Source organism: Astatotilapia calliptera, chromosome 4 (assembly GCF_900246225.1).
Source record: "Astatotilapia calliptera chromosome 4, fAstCal1.2, whole genome shotgun sequence".
NCBI lineage: Eukaryota > Metazoa > Chordata > Actinopteri > Cichliformes > Cichlidae > Astatotilapia > Astatotilapia calliptera.
In genome coordinates, this window is record NC_039305.1 from 4,902,218 (window position 1) to 4,916,088 (window position 13,871).

General features: G+C 41.9%; 1 protein-coding gene across 2 annotated transcripts; it reads right to left on the reverse strand.

Moving 5' to 3' along the window:
- Positions 1-1,802: 1,802 nt before the first annotated feature.
- Positions 1,803-12,530, reverse strand: LOC113020296 (uncharacterized). 2 transcript variants are annotated; one of them, XM_026164124.1, is made up of 8 exons: positions 12,235-12,530; positions 7,810-7,869; positions 7,504-7,560; positions 5,407-5,466; positions 5,172-5,255; positions 5,041-5,079; positions 4,516-4,575; positions 1,803-4,409 (listed from the first exon to the last, which is right to left on the reverse strand). In XM_026164124.1, exons 1-8 carry the CDS (start codon positions 12,451-12,453, stop codon positions 2,169-2,171), a joined length of 2,820 nt encoding a protein of 939 aa, XP_026019909.1. In that variant the 5' UTR covers positions 12,454-12,530; the 3' UTR covers positions 1,803-2,168. The 2 variants fall into 2 exon arrangements, with proteins under 2 accessions (XP_026019909.1, XP_026019908.1); XM_026164123.1 differs by having other exon boundaries at positions 5,020-5,079.
- Positions 12,531-13,871: the final 1,341 nt, after the last annotated feature.

Genomic DNA, 13,871 nt, shown 5'->3' on the forward strand with positions numbered 1-13,871 from the left:
TTGATCTGTGTGTCCTGGATAGTTGGCTGTCTGGTTAGTCGCTGCAGCTGCTTGCAGAAAAAGACCAGTTCTCTGCACGAGCAGTCGGGCCTTCCTTCACAGCTGCAGGGTTTCGGTACAACGACCAAGGACTCCACCACAGCAAAGCAACTGCTTGTCTCTATTACTGAATTATTTCTTTTTAATGTGGTACTGCACTCCAAACTAGTAACTAGCATGTTCTTATAAACACAACACTTATATTCGTTTACACCACCACAAAACAAAGCAAAACCTCATCGTTTCTATATTTTAAAAAAGAGGAAACAAATGAAAAACACTGTCAGGTTGTCTTTTGTAGTTTTATCATCAGATGAAGCAGAGCTAGTTGCTCCTTGGTACTATAACATAAAAGAGAAAGAGATATAAGCAGGTGTATTTAGGTAGGAGTAAGTTTAGCATGTTTCTTAAACAGTCAAGGTCAAGAGTAGGGCTGCAATGATTCATCGCAGAACTCGAGTAACCTGATTACAACATCCTCTAGGCAAATTCTTTTCTTTGATGTTTGGTTTAATCCATTTAAGTCGAGCGAAGTTTGCGACTAAAAATAGACTTGCAATAAAAAGGTATTTAGGGGTGCACGTCAATTAAAAGTATTTGAACATGCCCATGCCGCTCCCACTTTTCTCCACAAAGAGCCTTGTAGAGGCTAAACCTACTCTGAAGCCACTGAGGTGTTCGATGGGCGGGGTCGACGCGATGCTACTGTTATGAGCAAAACCTGTGGTAATGAGAAAGTCCAATAACTCCTGCTCATCATCGGTTCCATTTGTTGTTCCACCGTTCACCTTAGTATGCAACGTGTTTGCAATTAAACACGTAACGGTAATTAAATATACCTTAATAACCTTAAATACAACTAACCACTCTTACTAGATTTTATCATGTCGTCTCAACAAGAACAAATTAAGTTGCTGAATTTCTTTTTTTTGAGTGCAGACACACGCTTACTCATTCACAAGTGCATTTAGACACATAGAAATACACAAATACACATACCCATGTTAATGGAATAATCAATGGATATAAAATAATCAACAGCTGCAGTCCAAGTCAAGCATTAAAGCTAGGAGCAATCTTGGGATTTTAGTTGCCTGAATCTGCCTGTTGCCCCCTGTAGAGTTGTCAGTCCAAGAGTACCAGTACCCCAGCGCAAGGAACCTTTCCGAACACTTACTCGTGTGATGCACATTTCTAAATTGTGTTTATTTTGTTCTCACAATGGCTGGATAGCTGGTGGAAATCTGGTGAAAGACTTCTAGCTGACTGGTTCTTGTTTAAACAGTTTTTGTGTGGTTGGGTTCCGTGCTTTGGCTTTGACCTGTTGAAGGAGAAAAATGGTTTAAACTCAAGCAGCACCCACAGGGCAGGGCATAGTGTTGTTAAATGAAGTGTAACCTGTAGAAATCTCCCACTTTAATAACACCACAATCGTATTTGCTTTGAAAAGTTACACTGAGAAATCCTCCAGCATCTTCAATTGTGTCACACAAAAGTTGTTCTAGAAACAAAAGCTCAAACCTGTGCCCAACATTATCTTTACTTTTATTGGTATCAGATGATGTAATCAGTCTATTGACCTCAGCCAAAATTAATATGGAGCCACGTGAAGTATTCCTCATAGGAAGCTCTTTTGTCAACTGTTAGATAATGCTGGGATAATGATGGTGATTAAAAAAACAAACCGGTCCATAAAGCATGGGTGCTGCTGGTATTAAAGCCAAATGAGAGCAAAGAAGCACAAAGATGTTCTGAAACGCATGCACATTTTCAAAAGTTTCCACTTTTTAATCAAAGCTGATATATGCAAAACAAATGCAAAATTGAAGGACCTTCACTGGTGGTGTCTAATTTACACACAAAATATGGAACTGGTACTCTTTAACAGGAAGTTGTAAAGCATTGCACAAAATAAAAAAGTAATGATAAAATACTAATGTAAATCACTTTATTCCGCTGGTGCAATAATAACCTAATCAATGCAGTACACAAGTTGTGCTTGTTGCATGTTTCAGTACTGCCCACAGTGGGTTTATGATGATACATCAGTTGGAAATCAGTTGTTGGAACATGGAAAACATATTTACTTATTTTTTACCTGATTTCCTTGATTTAATCAGGGGTTGACTTTAATGTGTCTCAAACACAGGCATTCTCATGACATATAAGTGACCCACGTGTTCAATCATGAAGCATTTGGAAACAATGTCCTGGCATGTTATTGCACACAGTTCATTTGAGTTCCTCACTTTTACAAGGAATTTGGCGATGTTTGTGTTGATCTGTGTGTCCTGGATAGTTGGCTGTCTGGTTAGTCGCTGCAGCTGCTTGCAGAAAAAGACCAGTTCTCTGCAGGAGCAGTCGGGCCTTCCTTCACAGCTGCAGGGTTTCGGTACAACGACCAAGGACTCCACCACAGCAAAGCAACTGCTCGTTTCTATTACTGAATTGTTTCTTTTTAATGTGCCACTGCACTCCAAACTAGTAACCAGCATGTTCTTATAAACACAACGCTTATATTCAGTTACACTGTCACGATGTGGCTGGCACCACGAAAGTGTTTCATTCTTCTGCAACGCTGCAATTTCTCTTGGTGTCAAAACTCTCTGAGAGCCACTTCCCAGAGTCACTAACTCTTCTCCAATGTAATTTAATGACTTTGTAAAACGATCACAACTTGCCATGGAACAGAAGAAGTCTTTGATTTCTGTGCTGGCGTCCTGAAGGGTAGCACTTCCTTGTCTTATTATTTTCTCATATGAAAAGAAATTCTTGAAAATCTGTAATGAAATTGACTGCGTACCAGAGTACATCTGCAACAGTCTGCTGTTCATGTCTTGAAAAACAAAGACTGAATTGGCCCACAAAAGCCCCCAGTTCCGGACACCTTCTGTAAGATGCGTCAACACATGGCAGTCGTACGAACAATGCTCGAGTCCATAGAGAGACGGTATCTGTGCTACAAACTGAACCAGACACAACTCTGCACAGTTGAGCTCATCCTGAGTGGCAAAGTGGGAGAGGAGGACGTGAAGGGCACAAGGAAGAAGCATCCAGTGCTTGTAGTACACTGCTGGCAAAACATTCCTCAGTATTACAGGAGAATAGAGGAGAGCAAATGCTCTCCACTCACAAGCTGTCCAATGCATCCTCTCACTGAGGCTCCTGGGACTTCGGCTGATTTCATTTGGTGGCTGGATCTCACACAAGGCTCTGTCCAGGTCGTTTAAATGCTCATCTGTCAAATGGAAGTCCTTGCTGGCATAAAGCGGGTCGAACCACAGATTGACGAACTGACGGACAACGCCCAGACAAAAACAGTGCATGTAATCTGGAACAAAGCCTTTGATGATGTCAAATGACGGCAAAAGAAACAGGAGACTTGGACCTTTAACCCCCATTTGACTCTGGTCATAACTATTTCCCATCACTAACTCAGCAAGTTGGACTGTTTCAGGCATGTGTCTCAGATCACAGCCGTCCATCTGTATCGGGTAAACTCTGGTAAAACCCCTGCCCTTTATAACCATCTCACCTTTGTGGTAGCAAAAACCACAACCAAATTCTTTGTTGAACGGCTCAAAGTTCTGCACCATTGCTCTTGCTATCGCATCACATGTGCATATTTTAACTGTTACCGTGGTGTGATGCTCCGAGCCGATCTCATCTTTCCAACAGAACCCTGCAGCAGACAGTTTCTGAAGCTCGTTAATGAACGGAGTCAAAAAACTCTGAACTTGTGGTTTTCCTTTGCCAAACCATAAAGTGTGCAACAGAACGTTTTTGCACCGTTCCACATACGGTAGTTCATTGATGGTACACAGGATGGGCCAGATGGAGTATTTTGAGGAGCTGAACACGGACGAGCCATCGCAGTTGAAGGTGAGTGTAATACTGCCGTCTTGTCTTTCACTCTTGTATTTGTTTCCAGTGTGGACATCAGAAAAGGAATCATCCCTCGTGAAATGCTTCCCAAGCTTTGAGTGGACGCGTGCAAGGAGGTTTCTTAGCTGAATTTCGAGCGGCATTACAAGGAAGTAGTAAGCCTTCAAGATCAGATATTTTCTGCTCAAGCTCTGCTGGCACACACTACACTCATTACCGGGATCCACACCAAGGTAGTTTGTACACCTGGGGCAATAAAAGTGAATCTCAGTCTTTCCATTGTAATCAGTCGAATGCTTTTTTAAAAAGCGAAGCGACTTTGGAACACATCCGGGTACCACCAAGTTTAGGAGGTGCAGGAGATCTCTGGATGCTGCTTTTGACAAGCCGTGCTTCACAATGAACGCCAGGAGGAGCAGGAGGAGGGCTCCCATTGTGACTGAGGAACCAGCATATATCTTCTTCTCTCCACAGAAAAACTGCTCCTAGTAACACAGGCCAGAAATATGCTTTAAAAGCTAAATGTAGTAGAAATGAACCAAAATGTCATCATTTCCATATGTAAAAAAATAACAAATGAAAAATACTAACTGTTGGATCTTCTTCTGTAGTTTCATCATCAGATGAAGCACAGCTCGTCGGTTCTTGGTGCTATAACATATAAGAGAACGAGATACAAAATGTGTATTGAGGCAGATGATGTTTCTTAAACAGAGTAGACGAGGTGAAGGCTGGCAGAAATCTAGAGGATATAGGTGCCAGGAACCTTCTTATAGCCCCTGCACAATTATGAGTGGGGAATTTTATTGTAGAGAGTATCTTACTATAATATAAAGCACCTGTAGGTGACTGTGGCTGTGATTTGGCACCATGTAAAAAAATTGAAATGAATTTAAATAAATTTAGCTTTTGTGAGCAACACATTTTGCAAGCTGTAATCCTGCCTCTTTCTACTAGGCATAGGACATTTAAACGTGACGATCTATGGATGTTATTTAAGTGGCAGCCTTCAGTCTATGAAAAAAGAAGAAGAAAAAAACAGACTCAGTCTCCTCAGACTGCCATGTTAAAACTTCCTGTATGCATATACGCTACCATTTCATGGTCTGGATCTACCTCTTTGGTTTCTGCTTTCCCAGCTGACAGATGACTGGCCTACGAGTCAAAAAAAAGATGGATGATGACCATCTCAATGGCATAATTTTAATATCCTTAAAATACTTTTCACTCAAGGCAGCTTCACATACCGTAGGATCTTCATCTTCGTCAGAATCAGATGAGTAACAATCTGTGTCCCCATCATTGTAGACTGTGTTATCTCTCGCAATATGCTGTCATGGATTGTAGCACAAAAACAGAATGAGGAACCTTTTTCATTTTAGAAGTATAAAAACTTCTAAACATATCAATAAACTACATATGCCGGATCCATGATTTAATCCCAATAATAATCCCATGTAATGTTTGACACCCCTACTTTACCATTACATGCTCTGAATCTCCTCTTCTGTCATCTGTAGGCCCAGCAGACACATGAGTGGCCTGAGATAAAGAAAATTATGATTTCTAAGCATGATATGATCACATTCAACGTTTATATATAATCACCATAGGATGTTTTGTATCTTCAGTATTAGATACTATTGTCTCCAAGTACTCCAACTAACTAATGGCCTCAATAAGAAATTTCATTCACCACCTTTTGACAACAGCTGTACTACAGTTAGGTCCATAAATACTTGGATAGAGATAACTTTTTTTTTTCTAATTTTGGCTCTGTATATTACCACAATGAATTTTAAATGAAACAACTGAGTTGCAGTTGAAGTGCAGACTTTCAGCTTTAATTCAATGGGTTGAACAAAATGATTACAAAAAAAAATGTCAGGAACTAAAGCACTTTTTAACACATTTCCAGGGTTCGAAAGTAATTGTAATTAAATAACCTAAAATATAATGTTAATTTTTTTCCCTTTTTAATCCTCTGCCAGGCCTTTACTGCAGTGGCTTTCAGTTGCTGTTTGTTTTTGGCTTTTCTGTCTGAAGTTTAGTAAGGTTAGGTTAAGATCAGGTGACTGACTTGGCCATTCAAGGATATTCCACTTCTTTGCTTAAAAAAAAAACTCCCTTTGGCTGCATGTTTTAGGTCGTTTTCCATCTGTATTATGAAACAGCGCCCAATCAATTTGACTGCATCTAGCTGGATTTGAGCAGACAGTATGTCTCTGAACACCTCCAAATTAATTCGGTTGCTTCTGTCCTGTGTCACATCATCAATAAACACTAGTGTCCCTGTGCCACTGGCAGCCATGCATGCCCAAGCCATCACAATTACTCCGCCGTGCTTTACAGATGATGTGGTGTGCTTTGGATCATGAGCTGTTCCACACCTTCTCCATACTTTTTTCTTGCCATCATTCTGGTAGATGTTGATCTTGGTTTCATGTGCCCAAAAAATATTTTCCCAGAACTGTGCTGCCTTTATTTGATGGTTTTTTTTTTTGCTTTTTGTTTAGCAAATTCCAGTCTAGCCTTTCTATTCTTGAGGCTTATGAGTGGCGCCTTTATTTACTTTCATGCAGTCTTGTCTTTATGGTAGACGTTGATATGGATACGCCTACCTCCTGGAGAGTGTTGTTCACTTGGTTGGCTGTTGTGAAGGAGTTTCTCGTCACCACGGAAATGATTCTGTGATCATCCACCACTGTTGTCTTCTGTAGCCGTATAGGGTTTTTTTTTTTGCGTTGCTGAGTTCATCAGTGCTTTCTTTCTTTCTTAAGATTACGACACTGTAGATTTTGCCACTCTGACTGTTTTAGCCATTGCTCGAATGGGTTGTTTCTGTTTTTGCAGCTTACAGATGGCTTGTTTCAACTGCATGGAGAGCTCCTTTGACCGCATGTTGTCTGCTCACAGAAAAATCTTCCAAATGCAAACATCACACCACAAATAAACTCCAGGTCTTTCATCTGCTTAATTGACATTAATGACATAATGAAATTGCCCACACCTGCATATGAAATAGCCTTTGAGTCAATTGTCAAATTACTTTTGGTTCTTTTAAAAAGAGGTGGGACATATTAGGAGCTGAAACTCCTAAACCCTTCATCCAATTTAAATGTGATACCCTCAAATGAAACCTGAGAGTCTACACATTATTTCCATGTTCATTATATAACTATAGATGGAATATGTTTCAGTAAACGGGTAAAAAAACAAAAAAACAAACTTGTGTCAGTGTCCAAATATACATGGACCACTCTGTGTATTTCACATGTATCTAGAGTGGCCAGGGAGGATAAATAAGCTTCTTCAAAAACTTCCATGACTGCTCCTATAAAAAGATGAAAAATGCACTTGATTTAAATCTGGTTGCTTATTTTATTTTCTCCCTAGAAGTGTGACACTGGACAAAGAAGCTTGTTTGGTTTGTGCACAAAATTTAAATCAGTTATGTTTACTCCCTTTTTGCACATTTTTACTCTATTCTTGCGGCCAATGTTATAGCCTCTCTGGATTTTAAGTAATTTTGGATTCTTCTTTTTCTAAACCTTAAAAATTCTCAAAACGATAATTTACCGTTTGATGGTCTGAATCTGTTCTATCATCTGCTGGCCCAGCAGACCCATGATGAGCCTAGAAGACAGGACTTTGTTATAAACATCTTCATATGATCATTTTAATATTGTGAAAGAAAAAGCATTTCATTTACTGTAAGGCTCACATATACGGGTGCTACTTCAGTATCAGATGAGCGGAAATATATAATCTCGACATGAATGTGACGTTACACACTTTCTGATCATTAACTGTAAAATAACATTTAATTTTTTTTCTAAGGTTTAATAATTCTCATTATATAGTATCAGTATTAAGGTATTTTACCTTTTTATGGTTTGAATCTCCTCTTCTGTTACCTTTTGGCTCAGTAGAGCCATGACCAGCCTGAGAGACACAAAAAGATAAATTAAGGAATCTACACATATTTGGTAATTTAAAGATGTGAAACATCAATTTGTAGCTGCCAGTGATTTTTAACAGGAGTATTATCATTGTTGTGGTTGACAAGCCTCATGCATCACTATTTGTGATCATGAATGTTTTCCTGTCCTCTATGTGGTCTGTCTTGTCCTCAGTGTTTTACTTTCAGTTATGCCTGTGCGTTTGTCTCTCTGCTTGTTCTATGTCCTAATTGTCTAGTTGGTGTTGTCATGTCTACGTTTCTCCATGTTTCCGGTTTTATTTAGAAAAATCTGGTGTTTCCATGTTTAATGTGTATAGTTGTACGTTCCCTGTGGTGTCATTATGTTTATTCCAGTCAGTTGTTTCCCCATGTGTTTCCACTTCCCCTGATCACCTCCTGTGTGTATTTAGTCTGTGTTTTCATTTAGTTTTGTCAGGTTGTCTGTTTTCCTTCTCCCCATCACTTCAGGTTTCCAATGTCTTTATGATTCTGTGATTCTGAGCGGTGTTTTGTTATTGGACTTCTGTGCAAATCACAGTTTGGCCATAACAAACACCTTGTTCAAACACAAGAGTGTCCATAAGTGCACGTGGCACCAGGACGCTCTAGGCCGCAGGTCGATGATCAATTTTGTAATCGTATCACCAGACCTGCGACCAAATGTTCTGGACACTCGGGTAAAGAGAGGGGCTGAGCTGTCAACTGATCACCACCTGGTGGTGAGTTGGATCAGGTGGCAGGGGAGGACGCTGGACAGACCCGGTGCACCTAAAAGCGTAGTGAGGGTGTGCTGGGGACGCTTAGCAGAGGCCCCAGTCCGTGAGATCTTCAACGCACACCTCCGGCAGAGCTTCAACAGCATTCCGAGGGAGACTGGGGACATTGAGTCTGAATGGACCATGTTCAGCATCTCCATTGCCGAAGCTGCTGCTTTGAGCTGCGGCCACAAGGTGGTTGGTGCCTGTCGTGGTGGTAACCCCCGAACCAAATGGTGGACACAAGAGGTGAAGGGAGCCACCAGCTGAAGAAGGAGTCCTATCGGGCTTGGTTAGCCTGTGGGACTTCGGAAGCAGCTGACAGGTACCGACAGGCCAAGCAAAATGTGGCTCGGGCAGTGGCTGAAGCAAAAACTCAGGTGTGGGAGGAGTTCGGCGAGGCCATGGAAAAAGACTTTTGGACTGCCTCGAAGAGATTCTGGCAAACCGTCAGGCGTCTCAGTAGGGGAAAGCGGTGCTCTACCTGCACTGTGTATAGTGCTGGCGGAGCGCTGCTGACTTCGACTGAGAAAATTGTCGGGCGATGGAAGGAATACTTCGAGGACCTCCTTAATCCCATTGACACGTCTTACGAGGAGGAAGCAGAGTCTGGGGATGAGGGGGATGACCCGCCAATTTCCGAGGGTGAGGTCACTGAGGCAGTTAAACAACTCCTTGGTGTTGTTTAACTGGTGTGGATGAGGTCCGCCCCGAGTTCCTGAAGGCTCTGGACATTGTAGGGCTGTCCTGGCTGACACGCCTCTACAATGTTGCGTGGAGATCAGGGGCAGTACCCCTGGACTGGCAGACCAGGGTGGTGGTCCCCATCTTTAAGAAGGGGGACCAGAGGGTGTGTTCCAACTACAGGGGGATCACACTCCTCAGCCTTCCTGGGAAAGTCTATGCCAGGGTGCTGGAAAGGAGAGTTCGTCCACTAGTTGAACCTCAGATACAGGAGGAACGATGCGGTTTTCGTCCTGGTCATGGAACACTGGACCAGCTCTTTATCCTCTCAAGGATACTTGAGGGTGCATGGGAGTTTGCCCAACCAGTCTACATGTGTTTTGTGAACTTGGAGAAGGCATTTGACCGTGTCCCTCGGGGTGTCCTGTGGGAGGTGCTGCGGGAGTATGGGGTGTCTGGCCCATTGCTACGGGCCATTTGATCCCTATACAACCGGTGCAAGAGCTTGGCTCGCATTGCCGGCAATAAGTCGGACTCGTTCCCGGTGGGTGATGCGTTCCACCAGGGCTGCCCTTTGTCACGATTCTGTTCATAATTTTTATGGACAGGATTTCTAGGCGCAGCCAAGTGGTGGAGGGCTTTCACTTTGGTGGCCTCAGAATCTCATCTCTGCTTTTCGCGGATGATGTGGTTCTGTTGGCTTCATCGGGTGAGGGCCTCCAGCTCGCACTGGAACAGTTCGCAGCCGAGTGTGAAGCAGCGGGAATGAGGATCAGCACCTCCAAATCTGAAGCCACAGTTCTCAGTCGGAAAAGGGTGGAGTGCCCATTCCGGGTCGGGGATGAGTTCCTGCCCCAAGTGGAGGAGTTCAAGTATCTTGGGGTCTTGTTCGCGAGTGATGGGAGAAGGGAGCCGGAGATCGACAGACGGATTGGTGCAGTGGCCGCAGTGATGCGGACGCTGCACCGGTCCGTTGTGGTGAAGAGAGAGCTGAGTGTAAAAGCGAAGCTCTCAATTTACCGGTCGATCTACGCCCCTACCCTAACCTATGGCCACGATCTGTGGATAGTGACCGAAAGAACGAGATTGTGGATACAAGCGGCAGAAATGAGCTTCCTCCAAAGGGTGGCTGGCCTCTCCCTTAGAGATAGGGTGAAAAGTTCAGCCATCCGGGAGGGGCTCAGAGTTGAGCCGCTGCTCTTCCACATCGAAAGGAGCCAGCTGAGGTGGTTCGGGCATCTGAGAAGGATGCCTCCTGGGCGCCTCCTGGGTGAGGTCTTCCGGGCATGCCCCACCGGGAGGAGGCCCCGGGGCAGACCCAGGACACGCTGGAGAGATTATATCTCTCGGCTGGCCTGGGAACGCCTTGGTGTTCCCCCAGATAAGCTAGAGGAGGTGGCTGGGGAGAGGGAGGTCTGGGCTTCTCTGCTTAGGCTGCTGCCCCCGCGACCCGGCCCCGGATAAAGCGGAAGAAGATGGATATATGGATGGAGTTGTTATAGCCAATGCTAGTTTTTTCAGTTTAGGTTTTAGTTTCGTAATAAAGGCTCGCCTTTTGTTTAACCAGTAAGTAGTTTTCTTTCGTGTTCTGCTTTTGGGTCCGTTCCTTTAACCCCCCGGAGTTCCCCACCGTGACAACTGCTGTTACCAAAAAATCTATGGCGGGATAATAATGGCCGACCAAAATATAAGTCAGTTAGAGTTAGATAAAGCACATTCCTTCAGTGTTAAAAGTGGGGCTGCACCTATTGATTCCTTAGTAACTGAGGATTTTATCAATTATTCCATCAATTAAATGACTTATCGGATAAGAAATACTTTTGTCTCGGCAATAGTGAATATTCAAACGAATAAAAAAATAAAACAAACTGCTCCTTAGTTTCCATTTTACAAGTTACAATGTTTTAACAGTTGAACTCACTTTAACTAACAGTTTATGAAGGAAACATTTTATGAAACGTTAACAAAATAATTAATCACAATACAATATAATAAAGCATCAATACAACCCAAACAAGGCCATCAAATAAAATAGTCTTTAGTTTCGGTCTTACTGGAAGACTTATATTAATAAAGAGCTCTGACAGTGTTGTCTCCTGGATGAGGCAGATTTGGTGTGTCTTAACGTGTTTGTGTGTGTGTTTGAGCATTTAACGCAGCATATCAGCATTTTCATTTATGTAATATAATTTATATTTATATTAACCTACATTAGGAATCACTCTGGCAGAAAGTGGGACTAATTTAACCATCATGTCACACTGAGTTAAGAGTGTACATATGCTTTTATTTTGACCTCTGTGGATTTGCTGTAGATTTTGTCACTGTTTAAAACAAACAGCGCTGGGTGGGAGGTTCTGAAAGGTTCTCTTTTCTTCACGTTGGAGCTCGTTTTCTAGTAAAGGTTTTTAACGGCGCTTACAGGAACAGCGCTCCACCTGAGCTAATGGCTCCATCTCTCTGCTCTCCGCCGGGTGTGCAGATCCCATAAAAAACTATGACAGCATCATCTTCACTGCTGCCGGTGTGTTACCAGTCTTTTTTCGTTGAAAACATGGGGACTGCCTGCATTAATGTTGTAAAGCTTTTTATTCACACGTATGCTCCCAGATGCATCTTCTCCTGCAGGTCTGATTTTAGTTGCAAACGTGGGAGAAACCCTCGCCTTTATAAGTTGAGATCTACGCAGTCGTGCATTAATTTAAATGAAGCAACGAAGCAAAAAAATAAAAAAAGAATAAAAAAATAAATAATTAAATAAATAAGATGCGTCGAAGATGTTTTATGTATTATTTTTGTGATCCAGTTATTTTAATCAACTCGATGACTCGCTGCAGCCCCGCAGAGGTGCCTTTATGCACGCATGGCTGCACGATTTACTTTTTGCAGACTGATTATTAAGGTTACCTCGTTGATGATCTTTGTCTTTGCAGACGTCTTTGTAGGGCGTCCACTTCTCGGCAGAGTAGCCACAGTATTGAATCGTCTCCATTTATGCACAATCTCCCTGACTGTGGAGAGATGAATACCTAAAGTGCGTGCTATTATTTTATACCCTTTTCCAGTTTTGTGCAAATCAACAATTTTGGCTCGTAAATCTTCTGAGAGCTCCTTTTTACGAGGCATGATTCACATGAACAGGAATATCCATCAATAAAAACATTTGAATATATTTGTTGAGGGATTCAGCCACCAGGAAGCGCTCCCTCTGCACCGGAAGTGTGGACTTTTTCCTCATTATTAAAAAAAACAAAACAAAAAACAGGACAAAAAGAAACAACTTTCTTTGGGATTCTGACAACCTAATAATTTGTTAAAACAACACAGTATGAACTGCAAAGGTTATGATAACCAGAGATAAGAAACTTGCACTCTTTTAAATTCCAGCCTTCTTGACTGCTATAAATTAACCAGAGCAGGTCAGTGATTTAATGTAGTCTCTATTTGAGGTTCACTCTAAGGAATCAAAATATGTAAAAAAAAAAAAAAGAAAAAAAAAAAGAAAATCATGAAATTTCAAACTTTTTCCAACAAATGAATAGGAAATCTTGTCAAGATTTCTGCAGGGTTGGAAGGATGATGTCTGGTCTTCCAGCAGTCAGTTTCTGGAGAACTTTCGCCTCATAAGTCCTAAGAACATCCCAGAACATTTATTGGTTTGATGCACACTTCTAACTTGTGTTAATTTTGTTGCCACCATATTTTACTATGATGGTGTATGGTTGGGTTCCATATTGAAGGAGAAAAGTGACTTAAACTCAAGCAGCACCCACTGGGCAGAGCATTGTGTTGTTAAATGAAGTGTATCCTGTAAAAATCTCCCACTTTAATAACACCACCATCACCATATTTCCGTAACAATGCTTTTAAAAATGACGTCAAGAAAACTCCAGCATCTTTACCTTTGTCATACAAATGTTGTTCTAAACACAAATACCTCAAACTAAGATTTTCCCCAAACCTGTGTCCATCTTCTTTCCTTTTCTTTTCTTCCCCTTTGTTGGTATTAGATCCACAGTAGACAATGAGATTAACATCTTACTGATAGGAGTGCGCTGAGTGGCTCAGTGAACAACTCATCATGAGGACAAGAAGAAGAAGCATCAGCAGTTCCCCTGGGAACAATGACAGGAGACAACCCGGAGTGTCTGCAGACTCACAGTGAAAGGAGGAAGGCGAGGCTGGGTTCAAGAAAACACAAAACAGGAATTTCACAGTGTGTGATAGACAAGACACAAACGTAGTACACAGTAAACAGCCTGTGGACTGACTTAATGGTCATTAATGCGATCTGACATTCATCTTAGTCACAATACAAACACAATAGGTTGACAACAGAGACAAAATTTTTTTCATGTTTTCAAGTATTGGATAATTCTAGTGTTGGTGGAAGAACTGAATCTTGTAGATGGCCAAACCTTTTGTCAGGATAATCTTGTTTGTACAGTGTTGTGAAAAGGTATTTGACTCCTTCCTGATTTCATAGTTTTTTGCATATTTGTCTTGGATGTTAAAGATAATGAGACAGATTTAAATATTACGCC

Excerpts from the sequence above, each read along its gene's own strand:
- LOC113020296 (XM_026164123.1), bottom strand. The coding sequence starts at position 12,453 with ATGCCTCGTAAAAAGGAGCTCTCAGAAGATTTACGAGCCAAAATTGTT. Across the intron at positions 5,080-5,171 it reads ACGAAGATGAAGATCCTACG|GCCAGTCATCTGTCAGCTGG; the intron begins GTATGTGAAGCT and ends TTTGACTCGTAG. Across the intron at positions 4,410-4,515 it reads CTACAGAAGAAGATCCAACA|GAGCAGTTTTTCTGTGGAGA; the intron begins GTTAGTATTTTT and ends CTGTGTTACTAG.